At 44.9% G+C, this 17285-nt stretch overlaps 1 protein-coding gene across 1 annotated transcript in view; it reads left to right on the plus strand.

The window, feature by feature from the left end:
• Positions 1-17285, plus strand: part of LOC307231606 (guanine nucleotide-binding protein G(o) subunit alpha-like) — a gene marked incomplete at both ends in the record, with an annotated part of 99536 nt that overhangs the window by 38575 nt on the left and 43676 nt on the right. The window contains one exon of the mRNA XM_080002371.1: positions 17053-17213. Coding sequence (XP_079858497.1) covers positions 17053-17213 — 161 coding nt within the window. The remainder of the gene's footprint in view (positions 1-17052; positions 17214-17285) is intronic.

Consider the following 17285-nt stretch of genomic DNA (forward strand, 5'->3'; position numbering starts at 1 on the left):
CGCAGCACACCAGAAACCACCAGGCACAAGCCACCAAGACTCAAGCCCAGCTGGCAGGGGGCCCACCCGACCGCCCCCCTGGCCAACCACACCCCCAAACTAACCCACCAGTGCCCGCCACCCCGGAAAACCCCAGTGCTCAATGTGGGCTGTTGGCAATTGCAGTCAAAATTGCGGGGCGTGGGGGTGCGAGTCCTCCAAGCAAGTCGAACTCCGATTCACTCGCATCCCTCCTGCCCCGCAGACCCTGGTCTGGTGGAGTGTTGTTCAGAGTAGGATTTGTGTGCGAGCGTATGTGTTCTAGGCTAATATGGGTGGAATTAAAATGACGAGAAGCACCTGCCCTGACGAGAAATACGTCAGGGCAGGAGCGTGACGGGCAGCCGCCCACAACCCCCCCACCCACTTAGCTCGCACCCTACCTGTCCCGCAAACACTAGTCTTATTGTTTGGTGTGTGTGCTGAGTTTTGGCACTTGGAGAGATAGGCGATGCGCAACCAGATCAACCCAGGGGCGCAGCAGGCCGGCGAGCGACCACACAGACCTCCCCCGGACCACGCCGTAGCGCACCCACCTCCCGTACCCAGAGGCCCACTTCCTGTACCCGTACATATTTTTCTTAAAAAATGGTTGATATCATACGGACTTGTGGCTTATACAGGAGGTATACCATCGTTTCACAATCTCATAGCTCATGGTAAGTCCACCTTGGATGGTTGTGACATTATGGCTGATAATCAAAACCTTGATTCCGAATATGAATAGATTAATCACTTCCAGAAACTTACTGTTGAGCTCTATAGTGGTTCTAGTTCATAATATACAAAATGTGGCTTATTACAAAACTATTATTACAAAATTACAGGTTATAACAAAAATTACAAGTAATTCCAAAATTACAAGTAATTACACAATACAGGTTATTCCAAAATGACAAGGTATTACATGCATTACATTTTGGCAGGTTATTACAAAATGTGTTTTTTGGACAAAAGCTCCCTTTTTTAATATCAAACTCATGACACATTTTAATGAACGTCTCCTCAACCTTTACCCAGAACGCAGTGCTGTGTGTGTCTTCACTTCCCTTCACTGGAAGAAGATAAATGACACAAAATTAGCTTGCAGAACCAGTCACTTTGTGCTCACGAGCGACACATTCCCCCCAGTGGTTGAAAGTGGCATACGCAAAAAATCTGAAGCGATTATGTGTGTGTGTGTGTGTGTGTGTGTGTGTGTGTGTGTGTGTGTGTGTGTGTGTGTGTGTGTGTGTGTGTGTGTGTGTGTGTGTGTGTGTGTGTGTGTGTGTGTGTGTGTGTGTGTGTGTGTGTGTGTGTGTGTGTGTGTGTTTGTGATCCCCCCCCTATAGTCTATAGTCCCCCCCCCCCTCTTCTCTCTCTCTCTTTTTGTCCTGCTGTCCTAAGTGCTGATTCTATTGATTAGCTAGTGGGGGAAACTCAAGTGTGTGTGTGTGTGTGTGTGTGTGTGTGTGTGTTCTTCAAGACAAAATAACATGGGCCCCAACGTGTCTGCGTTTTTAATGGAGAGCTCTCTCTCTCTCTCTCTCTCTCTCTCACAGCTCCTTCCTCAGGCATACATTCACCTCTTTTCAGAGCTGAATGTATGCCACACACACCCGCACAGAAAAACACATACTTTGTGCACTCACATCCACACATCAACAAACACACACGAGACTCATACACTCTTCTTATCCGCAGTAAAGCATGCGTATTTTAGTTTAATGTTTCTGCCTTTGTTTCTGCCCTGAAGCCCTGCCACCCGCTGGCTCGCTGTTCGCTGTTTATTGAAAGTTTATTAATAATACACGTGTCACGTGTCCAAATTGCACCAAATTGGACACTGCACGTCCTCGTTCCCCAGCAATACATTTACCAAGTGTGAAATAGATAGGATGAGTGATTGTTGAGATAATCAAAGGACATATAATAAGACAAATAATCTCTTTAACTTGAAACTCAACTTAAACAGACAGAGATTCCTACCTTTATAGTTAGATTAATTTTTCATAAGGTTGACGTCTGGGCTCTACTGCTCATCAGAAAACATAGGTATGTATCTTTGTGAGCTAGAAATATTGGAGTTAGGAGTTTAATTCCACCACTGTTTAGAAGAGCAGAGCACAGCAGGGATGCAGGGGAGGTGGAGGGAGCCCAGCAACGCAATAAGGAAGCAGGCAGCAAAGCAGGATGGATTGCCTGCTTAAATTGTCATTCCATATAGGGGCGTAGAAGCATGTGGCGCTGTCAAGTTGTCTGACAGAACTAGCTCCATTTCATTTCATTTAGTAGACGCTTTTATCCAAAGCGACTTACAATTGTTCAATCACAGACGGACGCAGCCATCAGGAGCAATTAGGGGTTAAGTGTCTTGCTCAAGGACACTACAGCATGCTAGCAGGAGGAGCCTGGGATCCAACCAGCAACCTTTAGATCACTAGACCACTAGCTCTACCGCCTGAGCTACCATACCAGCGCCGCAAGCTCCTGCATGTGCACTGACTTGGCTTTACGCAAATTTGACGCAAAATAAGTACGCATGCCTTCTGTCTCTGATCTTTGATTTTGTACTAACTCCGCCCTCCGCGATCAAGCAAAACGATTCAGGTTCTACAGACCCATAGGGAAGCGGCTACCCGTTCATCCGTCAGCCCTCGCTGGCGGGACCGAGAGTTCTGTCACAAGTTTCTTAAAAGGGGAAGAAAATACCCCCTCGCAGTCACAACCGGCTCACGATCCTAGAGAGAGAGAGAGAGAGAGAGATTAAAAAAAAAAATAAAAAAAAATGGAGAGAAAGGGAGAAGAATCTGTGATGTTTTCCGAGACGTTCCGAGAGAGAACGGAAAAAACCCCAGAAACGATTAATTCCATTTTAACATAAAGAAAGTTGAATGAGGCGGGTGAACTGCAGATCACGACAGAATAATAAGAGAGGGAGAACAGAGGTTGTGTTAATGGCTGTGTTCTTTGTGAGTTCCCCCGGTTCCTCTTTAAAAAGAACGGAGCACGCTGTAACGCTGTATGAGTTCTCTCATGCATGCCGTAATATGCCCCATTCTCTCTCTCTCTCTCTCTCTCTCTCTCTCTCAGACACACACACACACACCCTGCCTCCCTCTCTCTTTTCATCTATCTTCTCTTTCTACGCTAGCTCTGTTTTCCTTCCATATAGCTGTTTTTTCTTCACTTCATTCTCTCAGCTTTCTAACAAACAGAGAGAGACCGTGTGTGTGTGTGTGTGTGTGTGTGTGTGTGTGTGTGTGTGTGTGTGTGTGTGTGTGTGTGTGTGTGTGTGTGTGTGTGTGTGTGTGTGTGTGTGTGTGTGTGTGTGAAGCGCTCAGTCAGCCAGGCAGCTGGTGCATCGTTGCTGCTGCTTTCTAGACTTTCTAGTACTGCAGAGCCTCTTGCCTACGGGGTGCTGATACACACACTCACATACAGTAGATGCGTATTTGGCATAGCAGTGTATGGTTTTCCCACGGTGGAATTAGTGTGGAAGAGCTGGACAGTGCCATCATCATCTTGATGAATTACTTCCACTAGCTGCCTTGCAAACACACACACACACACAGACACACACACGCACATCATTGTCACTGAGGTTAGAAAACTGCCGTTGTCCTAAGAGTGAGAATCAGTAAGTGTGTGTGTGTGTGTGTGTGTGTGTGTGTGTGTGTGTGTGTGTGTGTGTGTGTGTGTGTGTGTGTGTGTGTGTGTGTGTGTGTGTGTGTGTGTGTGTGTACTGCTGAGTCCATAGATTCCCTCCAGGTCCGTCAGTATTTACAGTATATTCGGATTTCGGAAGCCCTTCAAATTATAAGAATATCAGCAATAATGTCAACCCTAATAGTAAAAATTTGATTAAACTGAATTAAATTTAGTCAGCTAGTCAATGCTCGGTAGCAGGCTCTTACTCTCCAGGCAGATGTGTCTTCAGGCTTTGTTTCTGCTGGCCAGTTAGATTAATGTTATGGGGCACAAACACATACACACACCCACATCCCGGTTTAAGCGTGTATATTCTGTCCATATACGCACACTGACAGTGACAAATGAACCAAAGATACATACGTAGGCTGTGTGTGTGTGTGTGTGTGTGTGTGTGTGTGTGTGTGTGTGTGTGTGTGTGTGTGTGTGTGTGTGTGTGTGTGTGTGTGTGTGTGTGTGTGTGTGTGTGTGTGTGTGTGTGTGTGTGTGTGTGTGTGTGTGTGTTGGTGTGCAAATTTCACGCGTATCTAGTTTTACTACCTTTGTTGTACTTTCCGTGTGTGTGTGTGTGTGTGTGTGCGTGTATGGAATGGGTCAATGAATAGCTGTTACAATAAGATAATTTGGTTCAACAACTCTTATCTCTAATGGCCACACTTCTATTGCAGAAATACGTGTGTGTGTGTGTGTGTGTGTGTGTGTGTGTGTGTGTGTGTGTGTGTGTGTGTGTGTGTGTGTGTGTGTGTGTGTGTGTGTGTGTGTGTGTGTGTGTGTGTGTGTGTGTGTGTGTGTGTGTGTGCTCATTTAAATCTCGGTTAGGAGATATATGTGCTTTCTCTCTCTCTCGCTCTCTCTCTCTTTTTGGGTGGCTTTTCCATTCAGCTATTTTCTATAAGCCCTGTCGCCAGTCTCTAGGATACAAAGTGGTTACTGTAGCAACCCCTGGGCGTACGAGGAGCACGCTGGGGCACGCGAGGTCACCTGACTGCTCACCTCCCGTCAGATTGGACACTGGATTTTTTTTAGCTGGTGTATTCATACACATGCGCGCACACACACTCTCTCTCACACACACACACACACACACATTTTTTATTCTTCCACTCCCTCATCTGCTTTCCCTTATTCTCATTCTTTCAGAGTTTCTGTGTGTATGTGTGTGTGGGGGGGGGATTACATAAGCAGAATACTAGAGTCACTACGTGGGGAAGTGTAGAATGTATGGGGTTGCTGGAACCTTCAGAAGACTAGACGACCCTCCGACTGTCAAGGCATGATTCAAATCACATGCTCGCTGTGAAAGGTCAGTTTCTATTGTGATAGGGACTGTAAAGACCGCCCTTGCAAGAAAGGCGGTGGTGGAACCAGGCTAATCGCAACCTGCACCGCCATCAGCCGCCCAGAATGGAAACAGTGTTCTTTTCATCTTCCTTTCTTTTGTTTCACATTTTGGAAGCTCGGTATATCCATGTCTGATTTTAAAAGGTCATCTCAGCTGCCTGTGTGTGCAGGTGCTGTACCTGCGCAGGCATGGTGTGCTCTGTTGCCGGGATAAGCCGTTCTGCTCATCAGATATGACAAGTATTAAATTAGGGAGTAAGGCCCTGAAAACACCCTCAGACAGGTTTGGGGAAGAAATGAGGGATTTGGCTTTGGCCACTGGCACAAACACTTGCACACACTCACGCACATACAGAGGGAAATTATTTGATTACCACGGAGAGAACCATGGAACCAACACTCGTGCCCACGGGGGCCACTTACCACACCTCGTCCCAGCAGGACTTCCTCTTTCAGACGCTGTGACTCCATACGCGAACGCATTGTGCAATCCTTCAACGTGCGGCCGAGCCGACAGGGGAAGGTGCGGTGGATGATCTGCTCGGAAACGCCATGAAAAGGGGAACGTCGCAGAACATTGTGTTAGATTCATGTCTCCCCCAACTCCCAAGTTTTGCGAAAGGCTTTCGAAACTCACTGGAGTTCTAAACTGCTGCTGCTCCTGAGCCTAAATATAGAAAGATTGTGTTTGTACAGAGAAAGCGGGAGAGAGAGGGGGCGAGAGGGAGAGAGGGGATGGACAGGTTTGTCACGAGGAGTTCTTCTGCTCACAAATACAGTAGCAGCACACAGATAACTCTGCTCAAGACAAATGGGCAAGGGAGGGAAACAGGAAGAGGAAATGGAGAGGGGGACTCGGGGTCAATAAAAAGGGATGACACAGCGGATGAAGAACAGGCATGTAGGAGCCCAATATTTATTCCATGAAGTGCCGATTCATGTAGGAAGGACACGTTACCGCCAAACATGTCTGACATCTGGAGAGAAGAAAAAAGGTTGAAGGAAGGACGATGGAAAGAGACAACTACAGTGGAGACAGTGAGAAGGAAGGACAGACAGAAAGAAAGAACGAAAGAAAGAAAGAACAAAATAATTGAACGAAAGAAGGGAGTGGAGCGATAACTGGATAGCCAACAAGATGGTTGAGTTTAGGTCTGAAAGCTCAGGGTAGAGATCTTTAATAAATGCCAAGCCTCAGCTGACACAGCCCAAGGCGAGCACACACTCACATGCGCACACACACACACACACACACACACACACACACACACACACACACACACACACACACACACGGCCACTCTGAAAGCAGCAGTTCTGTGCATGTGTGTGTGTTTGGAAAGAGGGTGGAAAAAGATCACAAGAATCACAAGAATTACAATGATAGATCGATGGATAGATATGGATGTTTGTGTGTGTGTTTGTCAAGTAGTAGCATCTTCACAGTAAACAGCTGAAATAAAACACTATTTCTAGACACCAACACTGGTATCTGACACCAGGCTAAGCTTGGCTACCAGAGAACGTCCTCAACGCAAAACAACTCCCAATACTAGGAGCTGTAGGAAATGTGTCAAACAATATAAAAATATGCTTACTTTTTCGTATCTTTTATTTCCAATTCATAAAATCAATCTCGATATCTGTAATGGAGACAAACAGATTATATGTCAGTCGTTATGCACAGAGAATCCAAAATGACCTGCTTGCACTCTTATTAGTACGCCAAGGTAGCACGTGAACGTTTTTAGAATGTCTGAAAGCATTGTATGCATCAAGTAGTATGTACAGTATGTCATTTACCAGAATATTTAAGAAATGACAATAGTTAGTCAGAAAGCAGGTGAATCAATTGTGATAGGTTGAAAAACAGGGAGGACATTTACTCATGTTTAGTTTTGACCCAATGGACCAATTTTTGTGGTAGTTCTGGCTACGGTAGCCCAGTGTTCCCCTTGAATTTCTTTTCAGGCCCGGTGGTACGCACCAAAATATCCCTGAACAGACAAGGCGCGCGGGATGGCATATTGGCGCGGTCGGCTTCGGTCAGATGGCGGTCTCCAATTTATATTTTTGATCAACGTTTTGTTTGCTCGGTATATTTAAGATTTAAAACAAAGTGGTCACAAGAAGAGGATGCTTAATAAGCTGCATTTATTTCATAAAAATAAGCTGTGTAACCAATGACCTTTGCAAAACATCAGCACATCATGAACACGGTGTGCATGATTCATGATGAGAAAGAATTCACCATGGTGTCAAGATATGGAAATTGTGCCACAGGAGACCCATTTATTAAAATATTCATGCGGGCCCCCAAGTGCTTCCCTTGCAACCTGTTCCCTCCTTAAATTTAAAGATAGATTGCTATCAAAAGCAATCATGAGTTGTGTGAGTAGCCCGGCACCCTGTTCATGGTGGAGAAATCACCTTCAAACTGCCCACGGGAACGGTGAGCGCAGTCATTTAGAGTGACTCTGATTAGGGATACCAAATAAGGGTATTGAGCCCATTACCGTCATCAACGCAAATAAAAATAAATATTCCTATGAAATAAATCCTGAAATAAATTATCAAGGCAAGAAATATACAAATAAATGTAAATATAAATATATAAATGAGTAAATATACGCCCAACGGAGGCTTTGGTGCGCCCGAGCCCCCACCTGGTGGGGGGGATCTTTTATTCCGATTCATAGGATCTTTCATCACTTTCATTGCGCCGCGGGGTTTCGTGAGACCCTCCGAAATCCCATGCGCTATTATTCTCTATTCCAGCTATTATTTTCAAGCACACAAAGTGAGAAACTCCTGCAGTGCACACAGCGGCGGTGCAGGTGCACGCTCGCTCCCTCTGCCATTTTACTGTGACACGGATAACAGCGAGACAGTCGGTCGTTAAGTCGGCACATTTTAACATCCCCAGTTTGAACTTGTGAATAAAATGCATAAATGGACTCTAAATTCCAATAAAAAAAAAGATCCGCGGCGACCCGGGGTGCAGGGCCACATTTGGCCCCCATGCCGCCAGTTGAATAGGCCTGGTTTCTGCCGTCCGGTAAAAGTGTAGACTGTCTCTGAGGAGATTTTCCTCTTTGTATCACATCACATCAGGCGGACAGCTGTCCTTTGTTTTTATATATATATATATATATATATATATTATTTTTTTATGAAACAAAATCTCCGTCAATCCTACTGTGATGTCTGCGCTCCTATTTCATTCGACCAAATGAAGTTGTCTTGTACACTGGCAACACCAATAAGGGTAGGAGGGGTAAAGACCCTCTTAAAGAAAAACTGGGTTTCTGGGTTCAGTTAAGAATTCTGGGAAATTTCAAGTTTCAATAAATGGAGTGCAACAATGTATTGTATAAATAGTTCTTTATGGATTGATTACTTGGAGAAGACTAGAACAGAGGATGGTAACATACAAAACAGATTTGAGATCTAGAGCTTGATTCTTAAAGGCTAGACTATGTTCATGGATTTTCATGGAGTTACTTTAATTCAAATTCAAATGTCAAAGACTGCTTTCTGTCTGCGACTTCAATTTTAAGTCATTTCAAGAGTTCCGAGGCGGTTCCACGGGGGTCCCCAGCAAAATGTTTAATAGTTAAACCTCACTGTTATTTCATATACAAGACATTTGCACCATTAGAGCACATAGAATAGTGACTTTTAAAAACATGTCCCTAACTTTAGTAAAGCCAGGTATGGAAGTTTGGACTAAATCACATCTAACAATAAAAATCTTCTCCGATTGGGTCCCAGAGACTAAATCTTATCAAACAGGGGTCATGGACTCATTTGATTCAAGTTGAGGATCAATTGGGAATCACTGCTCTGCAGCATTCCCTCATGCACAAGGTAGAGAGACAGACTCGGTTTTCACTCTACACCTGGGGAGTGCGTTATCTCATTTGACACTTTTCTGGGAAGGAGGAACTGGATTTTGACTGAAACCTGTTTTTGGTCATCATTAATCCTCAGGGGGAGACTTTTTGTTTTTGTAATATAAAACCTGCTTAAACCTTTTCAAGCCATCCGCACTGACATGTCTTCTCTTGATGCGGCCGTCACACTCCTGCACGCCTGCTTCCTGAAATAGCTCATTCATCTTTAGTTTTATAACAGCCTCGGGTGCCGCTAGTAGAACGACTGTTTCACACGATACGGACCGAAGAACGAGAAGTTTGCGGAAAGAGTTAATGCAAAGTCTCTTAACAGCTTCGTAATGAACAGAAAACATCAAACCAAACCAAGCGGAGACACACGAAAGTTGTGAACGGCTTGGCGCAAGACTCTGCACTTGTTGATGTCCATCCTTTTGGGTTGTGATCCCAGGCCGCCGTGGTGGAATCCACAAAACCGAGGAGAAGCCCTGTCCGCACGTTTACGGATATTTTTTGGAAACCTAGTATTTTCTCTGCGTTTTGGCCCCGCTTCCACACAAGTGGACAAGGAAAACGGAGCCTCTTGAAAATGTTCTGCTGGCCTCAGTCGCTCAGGCGGTAGAGCAGTTAGTCTAGTAATGGGAAGATTGCCGGCTCCCCGGGTCCTCCTGGTAGCGTGCTGAAGTGCCCTTGCATGGCCTCTGTCAGTAACGAATAAATTGGAAGTCACTTTAGACAAAAGCGTTTGCTCGATGACACAATCTAATGACATCAACTTGTGTGTCCGGAAGCTACGAGAGATGGCCAATGACCAGTTTGTTTACGTCTGGCCAGTACTGTTGCGTGTGTACAAGTAAACCTAGCAGGGTTCGACATCAGGTTTTATAACATATTACCGCCACCTACTGGCCTGGCATGCTTATGTCTGTGCTTGAAAATCGATTTTATCTTGATTTAACGAGGCCTTACATGATACTGGGTATGGCCTTCATTCGTTAGAATCTTTTTTTAACATTCATGCACACACACATCTGTGCTTTTAGAGTGTGTGTGTGTGTGTGTGTGTGTGTGTGTGTGTGTGTGTGTGTGTGTGTGTGTGTGTGTGTGTGTGTGTGTGTGTGTGTGTGTGTGTGTGTGTGTGTGTGTGTGTGTGTGTGTGTGTGTGTGTGTGTGTGTGCAATGGGTGCGGTCGCAGGCCAACAGAAGCTCTGCTGGAGCAGGGCGTGGGCCACATCTACACACACACACACACACACACACACACCAAAACACAAACACACATTAGGGGTCCACTGGGGTGATCTACAGGAGTGAAGAACTACAGTTAAATATTTAATCTCTTCAATTATTCAGCTCAAAGTGAGAGAGAGAGGGAGCGAGAGAGAGAGAAATGGAGATGGGGTCAGAGAGATGGGTAAATCAGGAAAACAAAAAGAGAGATTCTATATTTGAACACACAACATTGGCTTTGAGCTCGGGCTAGACAATACAGTATTTATTATCTTGGTAATCGCAGGGAATTTTAGAGTGACACCCATATTTGTTCAAATCCAAAATCTCCTAATGTAACCGACCTTCACTACACTGAACTCAATATTAAAACCCAGGTTTTCCACTCAAACTCCCTCAAATATCTGTGAGAACGTGCAGGACTTATCTTATCATTGTTGACGACAATGAAATTCGACCACAATCTCATGACGACATTGCCGCTGAAAGACAACAGACCATAACAGTGAATTACAGTATCGCTCCGAACAGAGCGGTAAATGGAGAGGGGGGGGGGCAGGAAAGGAGAGAGGAAGGATGGGAAGAGATGGTGAAAGACGCCGGAGAATGGAATGGAAACCATGGATGGATGGATGGGAAACAGAGAGGGTGGCGGAGGTGCAGGGGAATGCCGAGGATGGTTAGACTGTGAGAGCAAAAATAGGCAACGAAAGAGAGAGAGGAGAAAGTGAGAGAAACAGAATCCAGACTGCATCCCGGGGTAGGAGGCCCGTAACCATAGCAACTGCAGCTGACTGTCACATGATGCGGAGGAGTGAGGGGGAGAGAGAGAGGTAGAAGAAGGCAGAGGTGAAAGCGAGACAGATGGGAAAGGAGAGAGAGAGAGAGAGAGAGAGAGAGAGTAGAATGTAGGGCGGACCCACAGACGGAGAAGAGACTCAAGTGGGGAGAGAGGTAGAAAAGTCAGAACAGGGAGAGAGGAGAGTGACGAAGGAGGAGTGTGTATGTTCAAGGTCCCTGGGCAAATTATTCTGTGTGTGTGTGTGTGTGTGTGTGTGTGTGTGTGTGTGTGTGTGTGTGTGTGTGTGTGTGTGTGTGTGTGTGTGTGTGTGTGTGTGTGTGTGTGTGTGTGTGTGTGTGTGTGTGTGTGTGTGTGTGCGCCCCACCCAAATGTTGGAGGCAGGCATCTGGATTACAATATCATACATTTTTATAAAACATATATATATACATTAAAATATACAGTATATAGTCACAAATGAGTTTATACAGAAAATAACAAAATAGATAATAAGAACAATAATTAAGAAGAAACTAAATTAAAATATATGTATATATATCATATATATATATATATATATATATATATATATATATATATATATATATATATATATATATATACTGTATATTAAAAAGTTTACATACATACCTGCAAATACACACATGCACGAACACCAGCAACCACCCCCAAAAGCAGAACCGAGAGCCACAAAATGACAAAGTAAACTTGTACTTGTATGTGTTCCCGTATTAGAACGTGCAGCAACGTGCAACGTACTTTTATAAGCATTAAGAATTGATTTTCACACACACACACACACACACACACACACACACACACACACACACAGCTGCAGTTCCTGCGCTGTCCGATCGCAGAGGTGTAGACAGAATCCTTGGCCAGCGCGGTGGGTTTTAAGTGTGTATGTGGCTCCCTGCCCAGCGAAACTGGAAGACCTGGAAAACACGCGCACACACATACATACACACATGCACAACCTTGCAACCAGACACACACACACATACTTCAATCCACCATTCTGCTGTGCGTTGCTAATGGAGAGCAGTGCTGGGTGAAGAGAGACAACCAGAATACATTTACATCCGATCACACTCAATATCACCCCACATGTATGAACCCCTCGGCGGATAACTGCCCACGACCAGCAGTGGAAGAAGTACTCTGACTACTCAGTACAAGTTCTTGTCATATCCAGTGCCCTGATATAACAGAGCCTATAATCTGGGTAGTGAGTGCTGCTGTAGATTTCTTTTCTGCAGATAGGTCCTGATCACAATTGACCAAAAGATTAGTATAGGCGGTGTCAGACATTCAAGGATGTAGATCCAATGAATTATTGAAGAGCAGAATCCTAAATCAGTAGTTTGCTAGCTCCAGAAAATTGCTTTTCTGGATTGCTTTTGACACATTGTTTGTGGTAAGTAACACGACTGTGTTATCAATTGTAGTATGGAGTGGAAATGTTACAAGTATGAGAAAAAAGAAGAAGCTGTTTAAATAAAGTACTTACGTACAGTAACAAAGTACTTTGTTAATGTACCCATACTGTTCCTCCACTGCCCACGGCAGAGTAGCAGCCACATAACAGCTTTGCACCCCTTCTTCAGCATTCCCTTCCATTTCCACGTCTTCTTCTTGAATCCTGCACTTCCCCTGCAGGGCGACGGAGAACACAAACTAAACCAGGGTACCGCTTTTACTTTATACAGTAAACAAACTTGACGAGAAACACTTCCCTGCGCAAAGACAAAACAGAAGTGACCCTGAGGGAGAAAATATCGTCGAATTAGCTCACCATGCCACCATGGAAAATGCGTACAATGCGAAAATGGCAGCGGCGAGTGGAGTGCAACGCAAACCGCTATCTAATATCCCGAGCCGCAAATGGGCCGGCTCTCCGGTGGAATCAGACGCGATGCAGACCCTTTCTAATACAATGAATTAATTTATAAAATAACCCTCGTAATCTGCAATTCCCACAACCCTAGGGCTTAATCAGCTGTTCTACACTCCTCCCTAACCCTCTTTGTCTTCTCTCTCTCTCTATCTCTCTCTCTGGCTATGACACGCCTGCAAACAATCAAGCATATAGTATGTACACTCCACCAAAGGCGTTGTCTTGTTGTTTTGTCAAAAGAATGTAATTTGGTTATAATCCCATTTATCGGATACAGGTTGCTATGTTTTGTGTTCAGACTGAGGGTGTAAACGTGGCCAAACCAGACCTGCATCGGATCTTTTCGTCGTTGTGGTCGGGAAAACACAAAAATAATTTGTTATTTTTCCATCTTGATATGGGCACTTATACAGTATATGTGGTCCTTGCATAGTTGACGATAGGGTCACATCTGAAACCAAATGTTTCTACAGATCATGGTGTCCCTGCGTGAGGGTTTAGCAGTAGCTGTGCGGGATGCCAGAACCACATATTTGGCCCATTCTTTTGTCCTGCTTGTTTTGGTCAGCTGATTTTCATCTGATGTCTGCAGCGAATATTCCTCATTGGAGAAGGGAAACTTTGCCCCGTCAACCTCAACTGTCTAGAGTTTCTTTGCACACCCAGGCATTTTTTTTGGCAAGGTTTTTTTGTGTACTGCAATCAGATTTATCCTCTGAAAAGATGAACGGGCAACGGATCAAAATTAAACAACGGATGAATTGTTGCACCCCATAATCTAAACACAGCCTTTGTTTTTGGTTTTAACTCTACTGAGATAACAGACCTCCGTCATGGGATTAGCTCGGATGTGAAAAAAGAACGAAAGAAGAAACAGGGATTCATTGTTGCGTTAAATTACTCTGTAATCTTAATGATTCTAATTGTGATTTCACAGTGAGACGTTTCCCCTGCCCCTCGTGTTTGGGGCTTTTTCTTTCTTTTTTGGGGCTTTTCTATTTCTTTCTGCAGACAAGATGGTGTTGCCGCAAAAAATATTTATTAATATTTATTGATTTATTTATCTATCTGTTTTTTTCCATAAGAGTGGGTGCTCCTCTGGCGTTTTTCTCTCAGTGTGAAGTGTGAAGTGTCACGCAAGTCCAATCCAATTTGCTTGCGAAAAAGTCCCAGCAAAAATGATCTGCGACAAATAATGGTTTGAGAAGACATTAATATATCTCCATACAAATACAACACAGGGGTGGACAAATCATAAAGGTATCAACATGCCAAGTGTGTTTGCCCAGGCTTCTTGCCTTCTTCTACCTTCTCTCTGCTTTTACGCACAGATTATATAATATGTAGTGACAAGGTGACAACAAAAAGGATACATACAAAGATACATTCTAATGTATACACAAGAGAGTTACTCTCTTGTGTATCATTCGGCCCCCAAAGGATTGTATTTTGACATTTGTACACCACAATATTCATTTTTCAACCAAGTGTGTCGGAGCGAAGACACACCAGTACTTTTTCTGTGGTACAGATGTAGTTTCCGGGGGTTGAAAAGTGCTTGTCTCCCCCAGCACTGAGACTATAGGAGGCAGAGCGAATCCACACCACCTCTTTTTGCATCGGAGTGGAACACTCTGAATCAGCTTGCGTTTGTGTATATGTACAATCCAACAAATTTTTGTTGTAACACGGTATGTATGGAGCAAATGCTGGGTCAATAGACAGTTGATGATTGGATGTTGAGATGGCTAATTGTGGCATAGATGGATGGATGGACTGTTGGAGGAACGGGGCATGTGATTGGGCATTGAACGTGCGGGTATTGGTGGTGAGGCAGGCCGGCGGTTCATGAGAAGGTGCAGTGATTGCCTATTCAGGGATGTGGAGCAGTCACCACTAGTGATACAGTAACAGAGCTGACCCCTGCACATACAAAGCCTATTCAAGGCCAACACCCTCACGCCCGGCGTGCGTGCGTGCGTGTGTGTGTGTGTGTATGTGATAGCTCTCTGTGCAGGAGCTCACTCAAACCAACTGGAGTTGGTTGTCCCTCTCTCTTTTGGTCTCTCTAGGAGGCTTCCAGCATGAAAGCTTCGAAAAGTATTTAGTATTTGCCAAAAATCATAATTATTTTTACAGTTAATGAATTGTGATCTATCCTTTTTGCAGTTAAATATTAGAATATCCTGGTGGTGGACAAAATAACAGAACCATTTAATGAAAAAAGGCACTAACTTTTAAGTGAGTCAAAGACAATGACCAATGCAGCTGGTGCGATGAGCCATAACAGTTTGATTGCCAACTAGAAGAGTTCCTAAGAGGAGAAATACTCAGTGCCAGACAAATGGGCTCTCAACAGGAAAATGAATACGACGACGAAGACCGATGTCGTGAGCTTCACAAAGCTGGAGTTTATGGCAGGGTTGCCATTTGGACACCGTTTGTAGCCAAGGCTGATGCACAAAGAGTCATAGTGTAAAGAGCTGAAAACCTGGATCCCTGCGCGATGAAAGGAAGTGAGATGGTCTGATGAGTCACCCTGTTTCCTACATCCATGCAGGTTTATGTCTGGGAGGCAAAAGGATGTCTTCAACCCACTATGACTGTTGCCAACTGCTCAGTGGACAGTTCTTCGACTCAGCAAATATCAAATGACAAAATAATTTAATTTAAATACACATTTGGCACAAGTGGCATCACAGAGTTCGGCGTTGCTGGAGGAAGGTACAGGAAATCGTTCCGGTGTTTTCTCACCTCAAGACCCGGGAAAAATCCGGGATGGCTGTGTGAATGGAAGCAGTAACATAACTGGAGCCAAGTCCGAATATGGTGTTGGCAAAGCACAAATTGTGGGGTTTTACAAATATTTCTTTTGTACCGTTTACCGGGGGGGGGGGGGGAAAGGTTGCAAGTCCAATCCGGCATTGTCATGGCATGTGTGAAAATGTGCAAGGCGGAAATGTTCCAGTAAGTAGCTGCATGTGTGAATAGTGAAAATCACTAGTAGTGCCAGAAAGGTTATCCCAGTAATTTATCAGGAACCATGTGTGAAAGGGGCTTTAGACTGGGTGGAATGGTGATTGGAGGAAGGGGGGACGGGCAGAGAATGCAACCAAACCCACTGAATGAAACTCGCCTGCAATTTTTTCACATTAACTCCGAACCAAAGTGGATCACACTTCTCATCCATCATCACGGTGTTATCTCGATCACTCTGCCCTCTGTTAATAATGTCTGGAAGGCGGGGGGGGTGCTATCGCCACGCTGATAAAGTCTGTGAAACTAGGATCATGCTTTTTGTTATTGTAATTTCTATCCATGAGCTATTTCCTGAAAACTGCAGGGATCGTAATGCCCGGTTCCGTATTAAAGTTGAAGTGAAAACAATGTGCCCGGATGCTTGGAATCGTTTGAATTACACGCCAGTGATGAGATACTGCAATTGCTGCGATGGTTTGTGGTTGGAGCTGCATGCCGTAGTAGCTTATAATGTGGTTATTTGAGCTCCCTGCTGACTCAGGCAAGGCTGAGGCTCTGTCTCATAATGTTTTGGATTGTTTGACCTTTAATCTTGAACCATTTGGACACACACATGAACACACAGGGGAATTACTGGATTGTGCCCTGACTCAGTGTTCCTTTTAGTCACAATGTTGCCGTACGGTTAGTGACAATGGAAGGCCGGCGCTGCTGGAACCAGCTTGGCACTCAATTCCAGTAAAAGACAACTCTGCGCCTCAACGTCTTATTGATCGGGCTGCGTTTCATGAAGAAGCCCTCATGGTTTTGGGTGTCGGAAGCAATCCCGCCTTTGACGAGCTCCTTACCCTTCTTCAATCCCCCCTTCACAGTAACCCTTCAGTCTATCTGGACGTAACCGCAGACACGCTGGCTTTGCTCTGGATGTACGCAGCAGTGATGGGTTTGAATCAGGTTGTTGTTTTTCCGCCCTCTAGAAAAGAGGATGGAAAGTACGCTTCCTCTGGTCCACCTGTCTCCTCCTTCTTCTCTTCCTTCTTCTCCTCCCTCCTCATCTGCCCCCCCCCCTCTCTCTTCCCCCATCATCCCTTCCCTGACGATAAACCCTTTTTGTTGTGATCTCAAGTTGTTGTGTCAGTGACCGCTAACCTCTCTCTCTCTCCATCTTCCTCCAGGCGGATGCTAAGATGGTGTGCGACGTGGTTAGCCGCATGGAGGACACGGAGCCCTACTCCCCTGAGCTGCTGTCGGCCATGATGCGCCTGTGGTCCGACTCCGGCATCCAGGAGTGCTTCAGCCGCGCAAGGGAGTACCAGCTCAACGACTCCGCTCAGTAGTACGTATACCCCCGTGTGTGTGTGTGTGTGTGTGTGTGTGTGTGTGTGTGTGTGTGTGTGTGTGTGTGTGT

Source organism: Zeus faber, assembly GCF_960531495.2.
Source record: "Zeus faber genome assembly, chromosome: 6".
Classification (NCBI taxonomy): domain Eukaryota; kingdom Metazoa; phylum Chordata; class Actinopteri; order Zeiformes; family Zeidae; genus Zeus; species Zeus faber.